This window comes from Helianthus annuus, chromosome 9, assembly GCF_002127325.2.
Source record: "Helianthus annuus cultivar XRQ/B chromosome 9, HanXRQr2.0-SUNRISE, whole genome shotgun sequence".
Taxonomy (NCBI): domain Eukaryota; kingdom Viridiplantae; phylum Streptophyta; class Magnoliopsida; order Asterales; family Asteraceae; genus Helianthus; species Helianthus annuus.
In genome coordinates, this window is record NC_035441.2 from 143,917,087 (window position 1) to 143,935,779 (window position 18,693).

An 18,693-nucleotide genomic window follows, 5' to 3' on the forward strand; every position below is an offset into this window, starting at 1 on the left:
CTTCTATTTGGAATGGTTTTTCGACAAATTTTAATCTTTCATTTACCACGATGTCTTGAAGAGGTACTACCAGGGACTCGTCAGACAAACATTTCTTGAGATTAGATACATGAAACACATCATGTACTCCAGATAGTTCTTCTGGTAGTTGTAAGCGATAGGCAACTGGTCCTATTCGCTTGATTACTAGGAATGGTCCTATGTACCTTGGGCTTAGTTTTCCCTTTTTACCGAACCGAACTACTCCTTTCCAAGGAGAAACTTTTAAGAGTACCTTATCTCCAATTTGAAATTCTAATGGCTTGCGTCGATTATCTGCATAACTCTTTTGGCGATCTCGAGCCGTTTTCAGTCTTTCCTTGATTTAAGTTATCTTGTCGGTGGTTTGTTGTATAATTTCGGGACCTGATAATTGATTTTCTTCTATTTCGGCCCAGCATACGGGAGTTCTACACTTTCGTCCATACAGTACTTCGAATGGGGCAGCTTCGATGCTTGCATGATAACTATTGTTATAGGAGAATTCAATTAAAGGTAGGTGGTCATCCCAATTTCCACCAAAATCTATTACACATGCCCTGAGCATGTCTTCCAGGGTTTGGATCGTCCGTTCACTTTGCCTGTTGGGATTGAACCCTGCCAAAGGAACAGATAATGAAAGCCAAAACTGGATCAGAGCTGTGGTTCCAAAATAAGCAGATGTTTGGTTGCAAGTTTCTCCCCTTGAAAGTGGTTTCAACATCTGCTGACCTCCTATCTGCTGATCATACAAATTGCTGACCTACAACTGCTGATCTAGTCAAAGTCTGTTGAAGAACTAAAGCTTTGCTGCTCAATCTACTGCCTTGTTTCAAGCACTGCTGATCATGACAAGTACTGCTGGGTTCACAGCAGTGGAAGGATGCAACATCTGTTTATGTTTACTTAATGTATTGAATTGTAACATCAGTAGTTAGCATAGCAGTGTTTGTATAGGTCAGTTGGTAAGAGTTTGTTAGGAGGTTAGATGTCACTTTCATGGTGATGTCAGCTTAGATGCTCAGTAGTTTGCTAGTGCCTATAAATAGAACAGTGCTCTGTACTGTTCTGTTTAGCTCTTTCACCATCATTCTTCCTGCACGAACAAATACTGAGCTCGGGCTGAGGGGGAGTTTGCAAATCATACATGCATTGTAATCAAAGTTTGAAATAAATTTAATCATTTGATTCTGTGTTGAAAATGTATGATTGAAAACATTTCTTCTGTTTGATTGTGAAAAGTTTGCTTCCATTTAATTTCCGCTGCACTACTCTTTCATTATTCATCTAAATTCAAACACAAATCACAATCAGTCCAAACTCAGATCCTAACATTGCCCGTCTGTTTGGGGATGGTAAGCAGTACTTAAATTCAGTCGGGTTCCCATGGCTTTTTGGAAACGTGTCCAGAAATATGAAGTGAAACGACTATCCCTATCGGATACAATGGAGAGTGGAACTCCATGTAAGGATACTACCTCGTCTACGTATAACTTTGCTAATCTTTCCATGCTAAAGGTTTCCTTTATTGGCAGGAAATGAGCTGATTAGGTTAATCGATCCACAATTACCCAAATCGCGTCATTACCTTTCCTAGTTTTGGGCAACTTAGTAACAAAGTCCATTGTTATTAGTTCCCATTTCCATACAGGCATTTCTAACTGTTGGAGTAGCCCTGAAGGTTTCTGGTGTTCTGCCTTAACTTGTGAACAAGTTAGACACTTAGATACATATCTAGCTATGTCCTTTTTCATTCCTATCCACCAGAAATTATTTCTTAAATCTTGGTACATCTTATTATTACCAGGGTGCATGGGATATCTAGATTTATGGGCTTCCTCTAAAATTTTATTTCTTAAATTTCCTTGCTATGTACCCAAATCATTTTCTTGTGGAATCTCCAAATTCCATCATTCCCTTGCTCCAATTCTTTTATCCTTCTTTTCATTCCTTCAGCATCATCCTTGATTGCTGTTTCTTGAACATTCTTCAGTTGTTCCATTAAATCTAACTGTAGATTTAATCTAAGAGCACGAACTCGTCTTTGTTTTTCATGATACTTACGACTTAGGGCATCGACTAGTACATTTTCCTTTCCTTCGTGATATTGAATAGCACAGTCGTAGTCACTTAGAATTTCCATCCATCTTCTTTGTCTCATGTTTAATTCTTTTTACCCAAATATATACCTTAAACTCTTATGATCCGTATAGACAATAAACTTACTTCCATACAGATAATGTCTCCAAATTTTAAGGGCAAAAATAATCGCTCCTAATTCTAAGTCATGAGTCATATAATTTTCCTCGTGCTTTTTCAATTGTCTTGAGGCATACGCAATTACCTTTTTACGTGGCATCAGCACACATCCTAATCCTAGCTTAGAAGCATCACAGTAAACTTCAAAATCCTCTGTTCCTTCTGGCAAGGCTAGAATTGGGGCGTTTGTTAATCTTTGCTTTAAAATCCTAAAGGCCTCTTCTTGCCTAGGTCCCCATTCAAATTTCACTGTTTTACAGGTTAGCTTAGTTAATGGCATAGCTATCTTACAAAAATCTTTAATGAATCGTCTATAGTATCCAGCTAATCCTAGAAAACTTCTAACTTCCATAGCTGATTGCGGAACCTTCCATTTGGTGATCGCTTCTATTTTGGAGGGATCAAAGTGAATACCTTCGTGATTCACCATGTGACCTAAGAATTGCACTTCCTGTAGCCAAAATTCACACTTCGAGAATTTGGCGTAAAGCTTTTCCTTCCTTGACAAAGTTAAGAGTGCATTTAAATGTTCACAATGCTCGTCCTGGCTTTTGGAATAAATAAGTATATCGTCGATGAAGACAATCACAAATTTATCCAAGTACGGCTTACAGATCCTATTCATCATGTCCATGAATGCTGCAGGAGCATTCGTTAGTCCAAAAGGCATGACTGTAAACTCGTAGTGACCATACCTAGTTCTGAAAGCAGTTTTAGGTATGTCTTCTTCTTGTACCTTTAACTGATGATATCCGGATCCTAAATCTATCTTAGAAAAATATCTAGCTCCCTGAAGTTGATCGAAAAGATCATCAATCCTAGGTAAAGGGTATCGATTCTTAATTGTGACCTTATTTAGCTCCCTATAATCGATACACATTCGCATGGAACCATCTTTCTTTTTCACAAACAACACCGGTGCTCCCCAAGGGGATGAACTAGGTTGTGTGAATCATTTACTTAGCAATTCATCTAACTGCTTTTTCAGTTCTAACATTTCGGTGGGTGCTAACCGATAGGGTGCTTTGGCTATTGGTGTAGTTCTAGGAATTAGATGAATTCTAAACTCTACTTCCCTATCTGGTGGCAATACTGGTAGTTCTTTCGGGAATACATCCTAGTATTCCGATACTACAGGAATTTCCTTAAGTTCCTTACCTTTAGTGTTAATGATTACCGAAATCATATATACTATTCCTTGTTTTCGTTCATAACTAGCAACTTTCATTGCTGAAATGAACTTCATTGGTTTACGTGGCTTGTTTCCTGTAATCACAATTATTTCTCCTGCGGGTGTATGAATTTCTATGGAATTCTTATCATAGAGAATATGAGCATGGTTGGCTACTAACCAATCCATTCCTAATACGACATCGAATCCAGCTAAATTCATAGGTAGCAGATTTGCAGAAAATTTATGGCCTGAAAGTTCTATCTTTCCTTCTCGCAGAACCTTGTCTATGTTAACAGAATTACCGTCTGCTGTTTCTACCGTATAAATCTGCCTAAGCGGGGTTAAAGGTAGCTTAAGAGCTCTCAAAATGAATTATTTATAAAACTTTGGTTTGCACCAGAGTCAAATAATACTTTCGCATAAACGTCGTGTACCAGAAACGTACCAGCTATTACGTCGGGAATCAGTTCGGCTTCCTGCGTGGTCAGTTGGAAGGTTCTTACGTTCTTCTTATTAGTTCCTTCAGCAGGTTTGGCCTTATTGTCAGCTGTCTTGACCAATTTAGGGCATTCTGGTCTGAAATGTCCAACTTCTCCGCAATTGTAGCAGATCTTTGATTTCTTCTTGCATTCCTCCTCCCGATGGCCCGGAATTTTGCAGAAATTACAATTTTCTCTACATTTTCCATGATGTTTCTTTTTGCAATTTCCACAAAATGGCGGGGTGGAAGATGATCCAGTTCCCTTTCTCTTGAAGTTGATATTATTACCCATACGAAATCCTTGGGTAATCTTTTGGGCTAACTCATTTTTCCTGTTTTCTTTCCGCGTACGCACCAGCCCGTCGGTCAAGGTATTGGCTAATTCCACCGCATAGTCGATTGTGCGGGGTCTCGTAGCTTTGACAATATCACGAATCTTGCTAATTAAACCCCAAATATAGCGAGAAATAAGCACCGGTTCTGGCGAAGCCAGAGTTGGTATGATTCGGGCATATTCGAAAAATGTCGAAGTATACCCTCGACAGTCCACATCCACCATTCGGTGGCTCAGGAACTTATTTGCCATTTGTTCCTTTTCATATTTGGGATAAAATTTCCTTTCCACCAATCGCTTAAATTCTTCCCAACTCATGGCATAAGCCATGTCACTTCCCTTGGCTTGCAATACCGTATTCCACCATTCTAATGCTTCTTCCTTGAAAAGGTGAGAAGCATACATAACCTTGTCTTCTTCAGCGCATTTACTTATTTTAATTACCGCCTCGGTCTTTTCTATCCAACGCAGTGCAGCAGTCGCCCCTTCATTGCCTGCAAATTCAGCATGTTACAGGCAAGAAATTCTTTATAAGTGCAACCAGGTATTGCAACTTTCATTTTCTTGAGTATTGGGGCTTGAATCACATTATTATCATTGTTGCCACCTCCATTTACACTGTTACTAAAATTATCATCACGGGTGCGTTTGCTGTGATTGCCTTGCGAAGGTCCCGCAGGGCTTTTAACAGCAGCGACGATTGCCGGGATAGCATTGGCTATTCCCTGGGCAACGATATTTTCTATATCTTGCCTATTAAGAAAATGATCCTCATTATTTTGCTCAGATTGATTCACTTTGTTAACTGGTTCATTGACGGCGTTTTCCATCTGTTAATTAACAACAATATCGATATTATTGGCACAACATTGGATAGCAATTACACACAATAGGACAATCACACATAATCAAATTAACACGTATAGCCAAAATTGTCGACTTTGCGACTTTTATATTTTTATATATTAGTATGCATCGATACAAACCAGTTATTTTACAAAAGTTTTTTTTCAAATTATTTTACATAATTATATTTTTACTATTTGTTATTATTTTTTTATTATTATACAAACATACAACCACAGTCAGCTGGCTTTTCAGAAACGACGTTCCCTCTCGTCATATTTCCAAGAGATCTGTTCTCCTACTTCCCGAATTCGATTTCCTGCGTCCACCAGTTCTTCGCCATAGTGACAGAGTTCAGCTAAGTTTTCTGTGCTCATTGGTGGGTTTGGTGCAGGTTCAGGGTCAAACTAGGGAAAATAGACGTTGGGGTTATTCATGAAATTCTGAAATTGCCAGTCGCTTGTCCACCACTCCTCCAGCTGGCCTATAACAGGTTGGGAGTTGACAATAGGATCTGGGATAGCAGGTTCCAAATTAACTGGAAGTTGGGATTCATCGGGGTAATTGAAGAGGTTTTCATCGGCAGGTCCGATAAGGTCACAATTTGCTAATTTGCGATCAAGCTCCTCCCATGGTGGCATTTCCTAGGCTTGGCCAGAACTTTCCTCGATTTCCTTTCCTTTTCCTTTATCCTTAGGATCCTCAGTCTTTTTAACCTTCTGTGCAGCTGGTTTCTTCCTACGCCCATGTTTCCAGTCCAAGATTCTCCTCCTTGGTAGCCAGATGAGTTTCCTGTGGTATCCATATCGGTGGTATGGATAGTAAAGTTTCGGAGTGCCTCCGACAGTTCATTCATGCTGGTAGCACACATGAAGAAACACACACACACAATTTTAAGTTAAAAATTTATTTCTCCATTTAAATCTTCACAAAATCACAAAATTGGAAATCTGCAAAATTAAGTATTTCTAAATACTTAATTGGCTTAAATCAGTGGCTCTGATACCACATTTTTCTGTCACGACCCCTGACCCAGTTTTACCCGTTTCAGGAGCCGTAGGACAGAAACCCGTGGTATTTGTATTTAATTTGGCAGCGGAAATTTTAACAGGATCTTTTAACTGAAAATGCCCAACTATTTATTTCACAATTTTGGGATAAACCCCATAATTTACAATAAAGGAATTTCTCGGGGAAATTCCCTGTTTACAAAAACAAGTTTATTTATTTATTGAGCCACATTCTTCAAGCTGGTTGTGCTACGCGGCACGTTTCCCTGATTCACAGTAAATCACCTGAAACATGTTTAAAAAGATTTTTATCAGCGGGGAAATACTGGCGAGTCATTCAATTTGCACAAAAGACACATTGTTATAAATTTACAACATTAAGGGTTTTTATATTTGCCCCTATCATATAATTAGCTGGTTCAGCTGTCACTCGACCAAATCTATGACTGTGGACATATCACTAATTAGGCTCGCCCACCTAAAGTGATAAATCGTTAGTAGTAATGTGCACAAAATCCCCACATACTGCCAGCAATAAAAGATTAGTAAAGACTTAATCACTGCAAAGTATAACTGGAAAACATTTAGGGATTTGTAAAACAATTTGATAAAAAGAGAAGGACTCACACTGCAAGTTTAGTTGGACAGAACTTTGCCTACTGATTTAGCCTTGTAACCTAGTTAAATAACAATGCACACGAAACTAGGTCAGTAACTTAATACTACTTTTACGATAAACTCATGAAATCAAAACCCTCACGACGAATGACAAAGTATAGCCCGGATTTGGGCAGCACTTAAACATCCATCGGATCGGTTTCAATCGATCGGACATTGTATCGTCGTAGTGATCGAGTTATTACCCTGTTGTCGCAGCAGAGGTTCGTGACTGTGTGTGTTTTTAGAACGAAAAAGTGTATAACTCAACGTACAAAATGAAATTTAACGTCGAAACAAGACAGCCATGCAAGTGCCAAACCCCTGCATTATATACTGAAATTTGGTCCCCCTCGCGTGGCGCGCCAGACCCACCTGGTCCTGGCGCGTGGCGCGACGGCTACCCTTTTAGGGTAGGGTAGCCTCATGTCCCACATAGCCCAGGTGAGTCAACATTCAACGAAATTCGTGTTTTACAAACGGTTTTGAAGATAATTATCAATTAGGGGATACCCCCCTTGAGTTTTCGGGGGCCCTGATCCTAGTTTCGATTGTTCTGAAAATTAAGGGTCATGCCATACTACTTGGGGGTCTCAATTAGGGTTTCCTAATGGATATCATAAAAATAAGAAATAATAATTTTGGCATGAGTTATTACATAATTGGACATTGATGAACCAAGATCTGATCATCCACACTTTTCCAAGGAATTAGAGCCTTCAATGAAGCCAGAACATGGCTAAAGGCACACGTCTATCAACCTTGGGGCTGTTGTAAACCAGGGAACAAGAGAGCAAAGAAGGGTATGCTTGAAATGAGGAGGACCTCTATTTATAGGCCAACATGAAGCAGGTGAGCATGGGCGTGTAGGGGTGGCACGACCGTGCACCATCCTTGTGTTCGTAGAATATTCTTGTAGATGTTCTTTATGTCTTCCGAGGGCGTGTCTACACATGCACGACCATGCATGATGAGGCGTCTCGACAAATCCCGCATCAGGTATACTTCTGGTCTCTCGATTTTTTCTTGTTCGTTTTGTCTTTAGTGAAAGCACAGGTGTGCACGCCAGTTTTTCTTTCTTGCCAGCCATGCTTATCTGATCTTTGCTACTTTTCCAAAAGGCAGACTGAGGCGATATGCATGGTCGTGCACCTTAGTGTGCATGGGGGTGCATTATGGGAAACTTCGTATTTTTCATCCGGTTTTCGTCGTTTTCTGCTTTTGTTTAGTCTTGGACCTTTAAATCCTAATAAAATAAAAAATGAATGATTTAGGTAGTGTTTCCTCAATAAATCTTCTCAAAAGTACTTATAAATGGGGGGTAAATATACATAATAAATATGTATAACTGATGGCACATCAAACAAAAAAACTCGTTCGGTAAGTCTTAATGAAGCGTTCCTAAACGCATTATTTTCTTAACGAACAAACATGAACAAGGCCTTTGTCAACTATATCAAGTAAAATTGAAGTGTTTACTGTTGACGACCCGTGAATCCATCACCATTTAAAGGTGGAGTTTGGTGTGGCAGATGGTGCGGTGGTCGAGTTGTGTGGTGGAGCAATTCGGTGTGTTTATTGGATGGTGCAGTGGAGCAATGGTGGTCGAATGGTGTTGTGGAACAGTCGTAGGAGAGGATCGTGGCGGAGCGGTGGTGGGATATGGTGGCTTGGTGGTGAGATTGAGTTGAAGGAAATGGGGAAAGTAAGGGGAGGCATGGTGTGAGCGGGTTTTTGTTTTTTTTTTTAGTGTGAGCGGGTTTTGTTATTGTTTTTTTTTTGGGGGAGGGGGGGGGTTAGGGTTTTTTTAAAGGTGAAATAACCTAAATACCCATCCACCGTTAAATTGTTAAACAAAGTATGCTTCCACCTTTAGAGGGAGGGGTGCAGATCGCGATACTCTGAAAACATGAGGGGGGAAGAATCCAAAACAAAACTTTGAGGGGGGGGGGATCTTGCTCACACCACCAAACTATATGGAGGCAAATTGTACTTTACTCTATTTTTTAAATAATAATAATAATAATAATAATAAAAATAATAACAATAATAATAATAACAACAATAATAATAATAATAATAATATAATAATAATAATAAGTGTTGAACTAATAAAAAGTCTGAACCATTAAGTGCTAAATCAGTAAGAGATCTGAATCATTAAGAGCCAGCATAATGCTTAACCGTTTAGAGGCAAATGTCTGAGTGTCTGACCAATTCAGATTAGAGGTCTTAACAATTCAGACTTAGTATAATGCTTAACCATTAAGAGGCTAATGTCTGAACCATTCATACATCTGTTCTCGAAATAAATAGTCTGAACCATTAAGTGCTGAACCAGTAAGAAGTCTGAACCATTAAAAGTTTCGTTAAGAGGTAAACAAACAACCCCATACGCTTTTCTTGTTTAAGATTTTGAATTGATTTATAACGTGTTTTTATTTATGTAGTATCACTCTTCTTCTTATATCGGTTTTGACTTTCAGTCTACTTGGGTTTAAATGCACTTTGACTTTCAATCTACTGCGGGTGTAATATCACTTTTCTTCTTTTTTTACTTTTTGGTTCCTTTATTTGATTTTAGTTTTTCTGCTATCCACTTTTAATATTTTGATTCTACTTTTTCAGTTGAAAACAGTTATGTAGCGTTTGGTACGAAGGAATGGAAGGTGGAATGAAATGAATTATTCTGATGGAATGAAAAGAAACATGTTTGGTTATAATGTGGTAATGGAATGGAGCATTCCAAAGGAATGTAACTTCTTCCAAATATAATAATTTCCATTCCTTGGTATGTAGGTGTTTGGAAAAAAAATATGTTCTTAATACTATTATTATTATTGTTATTATTATTATTATTATTATTATTATTATTATTATTATTATACTTATACTTTTATTTGTATTTATATTTATATTTATTAATATTCATACTAATATTAATATCTATCAAAAATCTATTATTAATTTTTTATCATTAATATATTATTATTATTATTATTATTATTATTATTATTATTATTATTATTATTATTATTATTATTATTATTGAGACAATTCTATTTTTGTCATTTTTAATACAGTTGTGTTTCGTTACTTCATATTTTTTTTGTTTATCAAGTTGTACAAAGTAATAATTCATTCTATTCACATATGAGTAACCAAACATCACAATGGAATGGAATGATCCATTTCATTCCATTGTCCATTCCATTACCTCGTCCAATCCATTCTCTTATCTATTCTATTACCCCATACCAAACAGACCCTTATACTCCACTGGTTAAAAAGAACTAATGGCCCAACTTACATTTACAACCTAGTCTGGTTTTTTTAGGATGCTTTCGCCTATAAACCATAAGGAAAACTGATCATCACAGGTTCACAATTCTAAAACCGAATGTTCGATTTTTTAATACAGCCAATCGACTGAATTTAGAAAAAAAACAACCGCGAAACCAAACCCATGACTGGTTTTGATAATTTCATGGTTTTAAACTAGACGATAAACACCTCTAGTCATGATCACCACATATAGTTTGATACTTATCTCTTTATTGTGTCTTAATCTGACATGTTTACACGTTGCACCCTGTTAGTTATACCTTTGATTCGGGGAACAAAGGAAATTGGAGACATTGAAACTTTTATGTTCCTTAGGGGCAAGGTGTATATCAAGATGAGAGGCGATTGGTTGTGAGATCTAGATGTAATGGTGACACAAATATGGTGTGCGACGGTGTTGGTGGTGCTCGATAGTAAAGGCCTCGATCGGTTAAAATAGAAACACCCAAACGCGAGAATGAACAAACTCGCTCGACTCTTTTTATTATATACAAGTCTACAATACATGAATTACAATAACCTTTATCATCTATTTATACTACTCAAACATCTTGGAAAACAAGAAGCCTAAACCACTCAAATAGGAAACTAAATAAAAACTCAATATTTACCAAAAACTCTAAAAATGTGACCCAATAAATAAATACTCCTAGATAAATAAAGCCAACTAAATACACACTTATACCCCTAACTCATTTGGTTATGTGAACAAAAGGATTAGTTCAACAATCATCCCCTAAACTTTGGTTGTTTACGTTATCATACCTTGATCATAAAACCCCATTCACCAATCGATAACATACCCACCTGCTTTGTTTTCTACCAAACAAAAAATCTAGCCACGTGTTGTTTCATTTATACTGTGTTTATTTGTTCCCATAATTGATGAAGGCGCTAATCCATTTTGATGTGGTAGTACCCCGAATTTGAGGATTTGAAATGATAACGCGGGCGTTAATATTGTGTATGGAATGAAAGTCCAAGTTACTATAATGAAGGGAGTTGGATAAAAGGGCCCATTGTAGGGATTGGAAAGAAATACGATAGTGGACCAAAGACCCAAACAAGGAACAAATTAGGAAAACCCCATGAGGGAAAAATGGTAAAATTATGCATGAAACTATCAAAAGGGGAAGGAATAAGGAGCCTCCTTATTTTTCATCTTCTTCCTGAACACACTAGAGAGAGAAAGTGCATGAACGAGCTACAAGTTTACAAGTTTCACGATTCGCATTGAGGACTCACCTTTCCAAGTCGGTTTTACCTTTTTGCGAAGTTGACGTAGCTCGTTCCATCGGGTTTTGAGGGATTCGAATTCGGGTTTTCATGCTCACGGGTTTAAGGTAAGATTTACGTAAAAAGTTGTATGATTTTTATGTTTGATGCACGGAATGATGTTACGGATAGATTATAATGAGTTTCAAGTGAAAAAGTAAGGATATTGACGTGAAACGAGAACATTTCTTAAAATTGTCGTGACTTTGCGCGACTAAGGTTTTTACCAAGTATGTTGCGCGACACTTCACGCTTCTTATTCATGAACGTGTAGTGTGCCACTTTGTGCTGGCATGATGGTGTGTAGAGTATACCTTGCGCACATAGCTTGGAGCGCAATGTTAGGCGCACGTGAAGGCTAATGTAGCGTTATGTAGCTGGCGCAGTGTGTTCCATGTTGGGGCGTAATGCTACCTAAGCGTAGAGCCACGTTGCACGTGACATTACCCACCTGCCCAAAGCCCTACTTTGTGCTAGGCATTAAGGGCACAATGTTGGTGAATTATACGTTTATCATTGACTAGTTGACCAAAGTCCGAGATTGATATCATATGTTTAAACTATAAAAGAAGTTGACTCTAGGGTGAGCTCTAGATGCCCACCTTTTAACATTTTGTGCTAATATGTATGCTACCATAAATGGTATCAGCTATTGAAGTACTTGATTGTTATTACGTGATAATTGATTGATTAATGCAACATTTTTTACGTTGATTGATTAATTGTGTAAGTTTAAATGATTGATGATTGGTGTTAAATGATTGACGATGGATGTTGAATGATTGACGATTTAATGATAGTGCTAGCCTTAATTTATGGTCTGGTGAGCACGACGACATAACAATCATGGATTTTTATACCGGTGTAAACCTTTGTGATGTAGTATCGACAGTTGATGGTGAAGATCGCTTCACAAGTTGATGTTTAATTATGATTGATGTTGATATGCATGTTTGATGTTAAAATGTGTTATGCTAAAATGACTATCCGTTTTATAAATAAAAACTCAATTTTCACAAAAGACTCTAGAAATATGACCGAATAAATGAGTAGACCCAAGTAAAATTCCTTTGACTCAATTTGAACAAGAAGACTAAATTCAAGAGATATAGTGTAGTGGAGTGTACGGTGGCTTTTCGTTGAATCTGATTGGTTATGGAAGAAGAAACAAACGTGTGAGGATCAAAAAGAAAAGAAAACTAATAGGTGGTGGTCTTTAGTAAAAACAAAGTCTTTAAATATATTGGTTTAAGAAAGAAGTCTTGAGTTTAAGTCTCACAGACAACAAAAATTAAAATTATCGTTAAAGAAAAGGAGGGTTTTTCTTTGTAGTCCAAACATACTTTCGGTTAATAACTAAAACATGGTTAAGCAAACAATAAAAGGACCATAAATGTAATTTGTTAAAACTAAGTTGAAATGAACATGAATTCACACTAAATACACGGACCATTGGTTTAATTTAATCTATAGGGGATATTTTAAGTTCTCACTTCGTATTTAAATGTTAGCGAATCTAATGGAACACCGACCTGACATATAACCTATGTTGAGATTATGCTATGATGTAATTCATGTTTATATATTAACGTTGACAACTAATAAACTAATTACAAATTTACAACCTGTATTATTAATTACCAATTAACTATTTCGAAATAAGGTGTCATCACATAACTACAACTTATTCCTACTAATTAATTTATCATTTTCTTGAGGCAAGTTTGTGTATCGAATAAAAGTAAGTATATATAATGACTTTTGTTTTGAACAAATTAATTTGATTTATATATACTACATAGTAATATAACTTGCAAAGGTACAGATAAATTAAATACTATACAATTGAAAACCGTAGAAACAATTTTTTTTGATAGTTTTTATCTACATAATTTATACATTTGTGTGTTAAAAGATACAACGTTCAAAAAAAAAAAAAAAAAAAAAAATAGACCAATGATTAAAAAATAGTTGTTTTGATATATTTTTTTGTGTTATTGTGTGTTTTACAAAACAAATGTTCACTAGAGATGAGTGCAAATGTTTCTCCCGATGGATATATACATTTCAATTGTTTAAATTTCTTGACAGGATTAATCATAACTTGTTGATAGCTGATTCTTATGTTGAAAAATATCGTTTATATAGAAAAAAATGAGTAACATTTCAGAAAAAAATAATCCAACATTATTGTTGTATAAAGAATGAAATGACGCGTAGGACTTTGTCTTGTTGTTTTGAGTTTTGACTCCCATATTTCCAGTCGTGCAGCATCTTAATGCATGCATATGGTTTGACTTATTAAGCATGCCGATTATGATTGACTCAATCAAAATATTATTTTCTTAAACTAAAAAGTTATACAAAATATAATTTATTCTATTAAGCTACACGAATTAAGAAGTTAAAACTACCACTTGATAAACCCTATTTGTATAATCACAACATGACAAAAAAAAAGTGTTATTTGTAAGCATTTTATTTAACGAGTTAAGACGAAATACACTCTAAAGTACACATAATGATGGATTCAGAACACTTTGCCATTGAGTAGACAGTTGCAGTGCCGGAGTTTGACCAAAAGTTTCGAGAGGGCGTAAAATGATGTGACTCAAAATTTTTTTTCCTATCGTAATGTTTCGGGTCGGGTCGGGTCGGCTATTCGATTCAAGTCGGGTCAAATAATAATAGTTCCAAATAAAACTAAAAAAAATCACTCATTCAAAGGACCCGTTCTTGCACATAGAAAAACTATATATATATATATATATATATATATATATATATATATATATAGTGGAAGGTTCAAATGAGAAGAAAAAATTTGTAAGAATAAAAAGAATAAGTTTTAAACCAATAGAAATGCTCCATTTTAGTTCATTTAATATGTGTATTTAATGTTATTAATAAGGGCATATATATAAATTTCTAATTGTAATTAATTAGCTAACTTATTAAACTTGTAACTCCCATTTTAAATATACTCTTTCAAGATAAAATAATTTAGGGTGAAGGACAATTTTCGACATGTGTAGGATAAATTTTAGTATGTGTAGGATAAATTTTAGTATGTGTAGGATAAATTTTTAAATATGTATGATAAATTTAGATATGCGTAAGGTAAATTTCGGTAAGTGTAAGACATATGTAGAATAAATTTTGAAATGTGTAGGATAAAATGTTTTTTTGATTTATTAATGAGAGATAACATAATTAATGGGAGGAGTTATAAACTATTTAATGTTTTACCATTCTGCCCTTTCTTCTTTTTCTTCTCAAGTTAAATTTCTTCTCAAATTAACCTTCCCTTATATATATATATATATATATATATATATATATATATATATATATAGTGGAAAGTTCAAATGAGAATAAACTTTTTGTAAGAAAAAAAAAGAAGAAATTTCAACCAATAAAAATCCTTCATTTTACTTCATTTAATATAAGTATTTAATGTTACTATAAAGGTAATATGGTAAACCTACAAAGATCATTAATTAGTAGTATTCATCTTTAATAGGTAACTACACTAAAATTTGTAACTTATCTTCAAAATATATATTTTTTCAAGAAAATAAAATAAAATAATTTAGAGTGTATGATAAATTACAATGTGTATATGATAAATTACGGGTTGTGTAGAATAATTTCAACATGTGTAGGGTAAATTCCGAAAGGTGTAGGGTAACTTTTGATGTGTGTAGTAAAAAAAACATTAGTGTGAAGGATGATAGTTTTTATGACTAATTAATTAGTCAAAGATGATAATAAATGAGATAAATGGAAAAGTATTTAATGTTTTACAATTATACACTTTGTTCTTTTTCTTCTCAATTAATTTTTCTTCTCAAATAAACCTTCCCCTATATATATATATATATATAAAGTATATCGTACATTACAGCTTAACGTACTTCACGTACAACAATGTGCGTAATTTGTTATATAACATGCGTGATTAATGTTTTCAATATGCGTGATTATTGTGTTTCAACATGCGTGATTTTGGATTTTTGAGTTATAACGTGCGTGATTTTAAAATGAACATGCGTAATTACCTGTCGTACGTGATGTACGTTAAGCCGTAATGTACGTTAACCTTCCTCTCTCTCTCTCTCTCTATATATATATATATATATATATATATATATATATATAAAGATATGAATAAATGGAACCTGGAAGAAGAATTACAACTCAGCCCGACGACCTTTAAGATTTTTGAATTCATTAATTATGTCTTCCAAATCAAACTTATCAGCAATTTCTTTTTCTATGTAAATCACCAAGCTATTTGTGAGATATTCATCTGCCATTTTATTGCGAAGGCGATTCTTGAATATTTTTATTGCTGAAAATCCCCGCTCTGTTGTTGCAGTTGAAACTGGAAGTGTCAAGATTAGCCGAACAACTCTATCAATCAAAGCGTACTCCTCTCGTTTGTTAGTTTTCACAAGAGTTTTGCATAGATCAGAAAGAGTTGATACACTACTTAGCCTGATATTCTTTGACAATTCAACATTAAAAAGCTCTAACTGTCTTCGTAACCCAGTGATCTCTTGGTCCGTAAAATCTTCATGATAAAACTTCTCAACTAGAAGACAGATCTGATCAACATTAATCACTTTTGAAACTAACCTAGAACTAAGAGATAACAAATCAATCGTGCGCTCATTGAATCTACTATTTAACTCATGTATCTGTTTATCCAATGTGGATGTAAACAGATCTACTCGGTAATAATGTTCAAATGTAAATTGAAGATCGTTTTTACGAGCCCGATACCGAGTAGATGTAAATGGAGCTTTCATATCCGGAACTTCTATTAGATGTTTGTTACAAAACAAAGTAACTTCTTTAATTAAAGAATCCCATCCATCGTTTCTGTAATTATTTAGAGTAATCTTTGTTGCCGAAACTAATTCCATGACATTCAGAATATCTTGGGATTTCCTTTGTAATGCTTGAGAAAGTATTTCGGTTTTTCCCATTACTTTCTCTATCAAGTGAAGAATAAAGACAAACTCAAATGATTGCATGTTACGCCAAGCTCCTTCAGCATATCCACGTTGAGCAAAAGTAGTATGAGCTACGTCATCGATTATTCCTGCAAGAACAACACGAGTGGCATCAAACATCTTAATCAAACTACAAATAGTGAGACCCCCAACGAGTATCACCAGCTCTTCTTAATGTCCCAAGTTGATTCTGTCCATTCCCCGAATTGATTTCACCCTGTTCCAATAACTTTTCAACCTCGCTTGCCTTTGCCTTTTGTAATTCATCATGCCGCTTACTAGAAGCACAAACCACATTAACTATGTCAACTAAGTATGTAAAAAATTGGTGTACTGGAATAACTTCCCTTGAAGCACAAACCAAGGCAAGTTGTAACCTGTTTCCACAAACTTGTTTTTAGGGTTGCTGATAAAGTATCCCTAACATGAACCAAATCCAAGAACCTTTCTTGTATCATCCCTTCTTCATCAACAAATCTCACAACTATGGCCATTTGCTCTTTCTTTGACTCATCTCGTGACTCATCAACCATGACGCAAAAGGCCGAATTCCCCACTTCACTACGAATATGCTTTCGAATTTTATTTGCAATAATACTAAGAATTTCTTTTTGAATATCTCCAGAAGTATACTTTGCATTATAAGGAGCATTCTCTAGTATAACCTTTGAAACTTCATCATTATAAGAAGCAAGAAGTGTTAGCAATTCCAGAAAATTACCTCGATTTTTAGAACTAGTAGATTCATCGTGTCCTCGTAAAGCACAAGCTTGGTATGTCAACCAACGAACTACATCAACAGTAGTCTTTAATCGTAAACGGTTCTTCATAATTATCTCCTTATTTGGCTTTGATATGGAATTATCAACGTCTGCTTCTTGGTTCAATAAGTTTTGACTGAATAAAGGGCGTCTCTATGATTTGAAGTTTTAATGTTCTTCATGAATGCACATTGTTTCCCACAAACTTTATTCCAATTATCAAACCCTTTAACTGTAAATGTATCATGACCATGGCTCATATTTGGTTTGTCACAAAAAAGATAACATAGAAAGCAATAAGCCGAATGTGTTGTTGGAGAATAATCTAACCAATTAGGGTAAAGTTTGAACCAAGGATATCGGAACCTACGAGCTTGCTTCTTTGTACCATTAACTTTATATTATGTAAGTTCTATTTGGTAAGGTCCAAAAGAAAGATAAGCACACCTTACTTGTTCTCTTAAATTAACCGGATGCTCCCACATTGGTTTTTGTTTACCGGGATCTCTTTCTAAAAGATTAACATCCACTTCATTAGTGTCTGATTGTGGTTGTGGAGCTTCATTTGAGTTTGATTGTGGTGGTGGAGCTTCGTTTGGAATTGTGTTTGATTGTGGTGGTGGTGGCGCTTCATGCTCTTCAGGCTCACTAGTTGAAGTTTTTTGACGTTTACTCTGTTGTTCATCATCCTTTCTTTTGAAAAAAGAATCAATAGTTTCCGTCTTTCCCATGAATTCCTAACAAAAGGTACTATTAATACATTAATTAATTCATCGTCAATGTATCAAAACCTCTTTATCTATTAAGTATTTTAGATATACCATTTATGTAATTATGATTCTTATTCATGAATAAAGATAAACATTAATGCATTCCTAATAACAATAAAAGAATTGAGAATTGTTACCCAATGCTTTCCTAATAACAATAAAAAATAATAAAGAATTGTTACCTGGAAAGTGGAAATTGTGAATTAAGAAATCTTGAATTCAATTGGAAAACAGAAAAAGTAAAAAGGATAAGGATTGCAAGTTGCAACACTCACCAAAAATTGGCCCCAAAAGTCTTTGGCGGAGCCGCAGAGCAGAATCGCAGATATGAATGTCGGCTGGATCAAGATTAATTATATTTGATAGTTAATAATTTGGGTATTAAGTTTATTGTATGGTGGGTAATCTAGGGTTAAACAAATAAAAATAAGAGTTAAAATATATTTACCAAACTACCCATCATTTAGGAAAAATAATCGGGGTGGCGATCCTATATAATTTTAAAATTTTCGGACGAAAAATTGGACCATATACACTTCTAACCGAAACATTGGGGTGGGCGGGTGCACCCCCGAGCACCCATGATCCTTCTCCCCTGGACAGTTGTATATGATGACAAATATTGCTTTATAAAGTCTACACTTATCAAGCACAAATGATAGTAAATGATTATAGTCGCGGGCGTATGGGCCGCCTTACCTCGGGTAGTCGGCTTTTATTCGTCGGCCGTTCAAAAGAAATA

At 35.4% G+C, this 18,693-nt stretch overlaps 1 protein-coding gene across 1 annotated transcript; it reads right to left on the reverse strand.

Moving 5' to 3' along the window:
- Positions 1 to 15,592: 15,592 nt before the first annotated feature.
- Positions 15,593 to 17,912, reverse strand: LOC110876192. Its single transcript, XM_022124368.1, has 4 exons — positions 17,634 to 17,912; positions 16,812 to 17,334; positions 16,583 to 16,729; positions 15,593 to 16,509 (listed from the first exon to the last, which is right to left on the reverse strand). Exons 1-4 carry the CDS (start codon positions 17,910 to 17,912, stop codon positions 15,593 to 15,595), a joined length of 1,866 nt encoding a protein of 621 aa, XP_021980060.1.
- Positions 17,913 to 18,693: the final 781 nt, after the last annotated feature.

What these genes read in the sequence shown, in the direction of transcription:
- LOC110876192 (XM_022124368.1), bottom strand. Translation starts at nt 17,912, where the DNA reads ATGGGAAAGACGGAAACTATTGATTCTTTTTTCAAAAGAAAGGATGAT. An exon ending in ATCAGCAACCCTAAAAACAA is followed by an intron (nt 16,730 to 16,811) that starts GTTTGTGGAAAC and finishes TTACATACTTAG; the next exon opens with TTGACATAGTTAATGTGGTT. An exon ending in TGGGACATTAAGAAGAGCTG is followed by an intron (nt 16,510 to 16,582) that starts GTGATACTCGTT and finishes TTGTTCTTGCAG; the next exon opens with GAATAATCGATGACGTAGCT.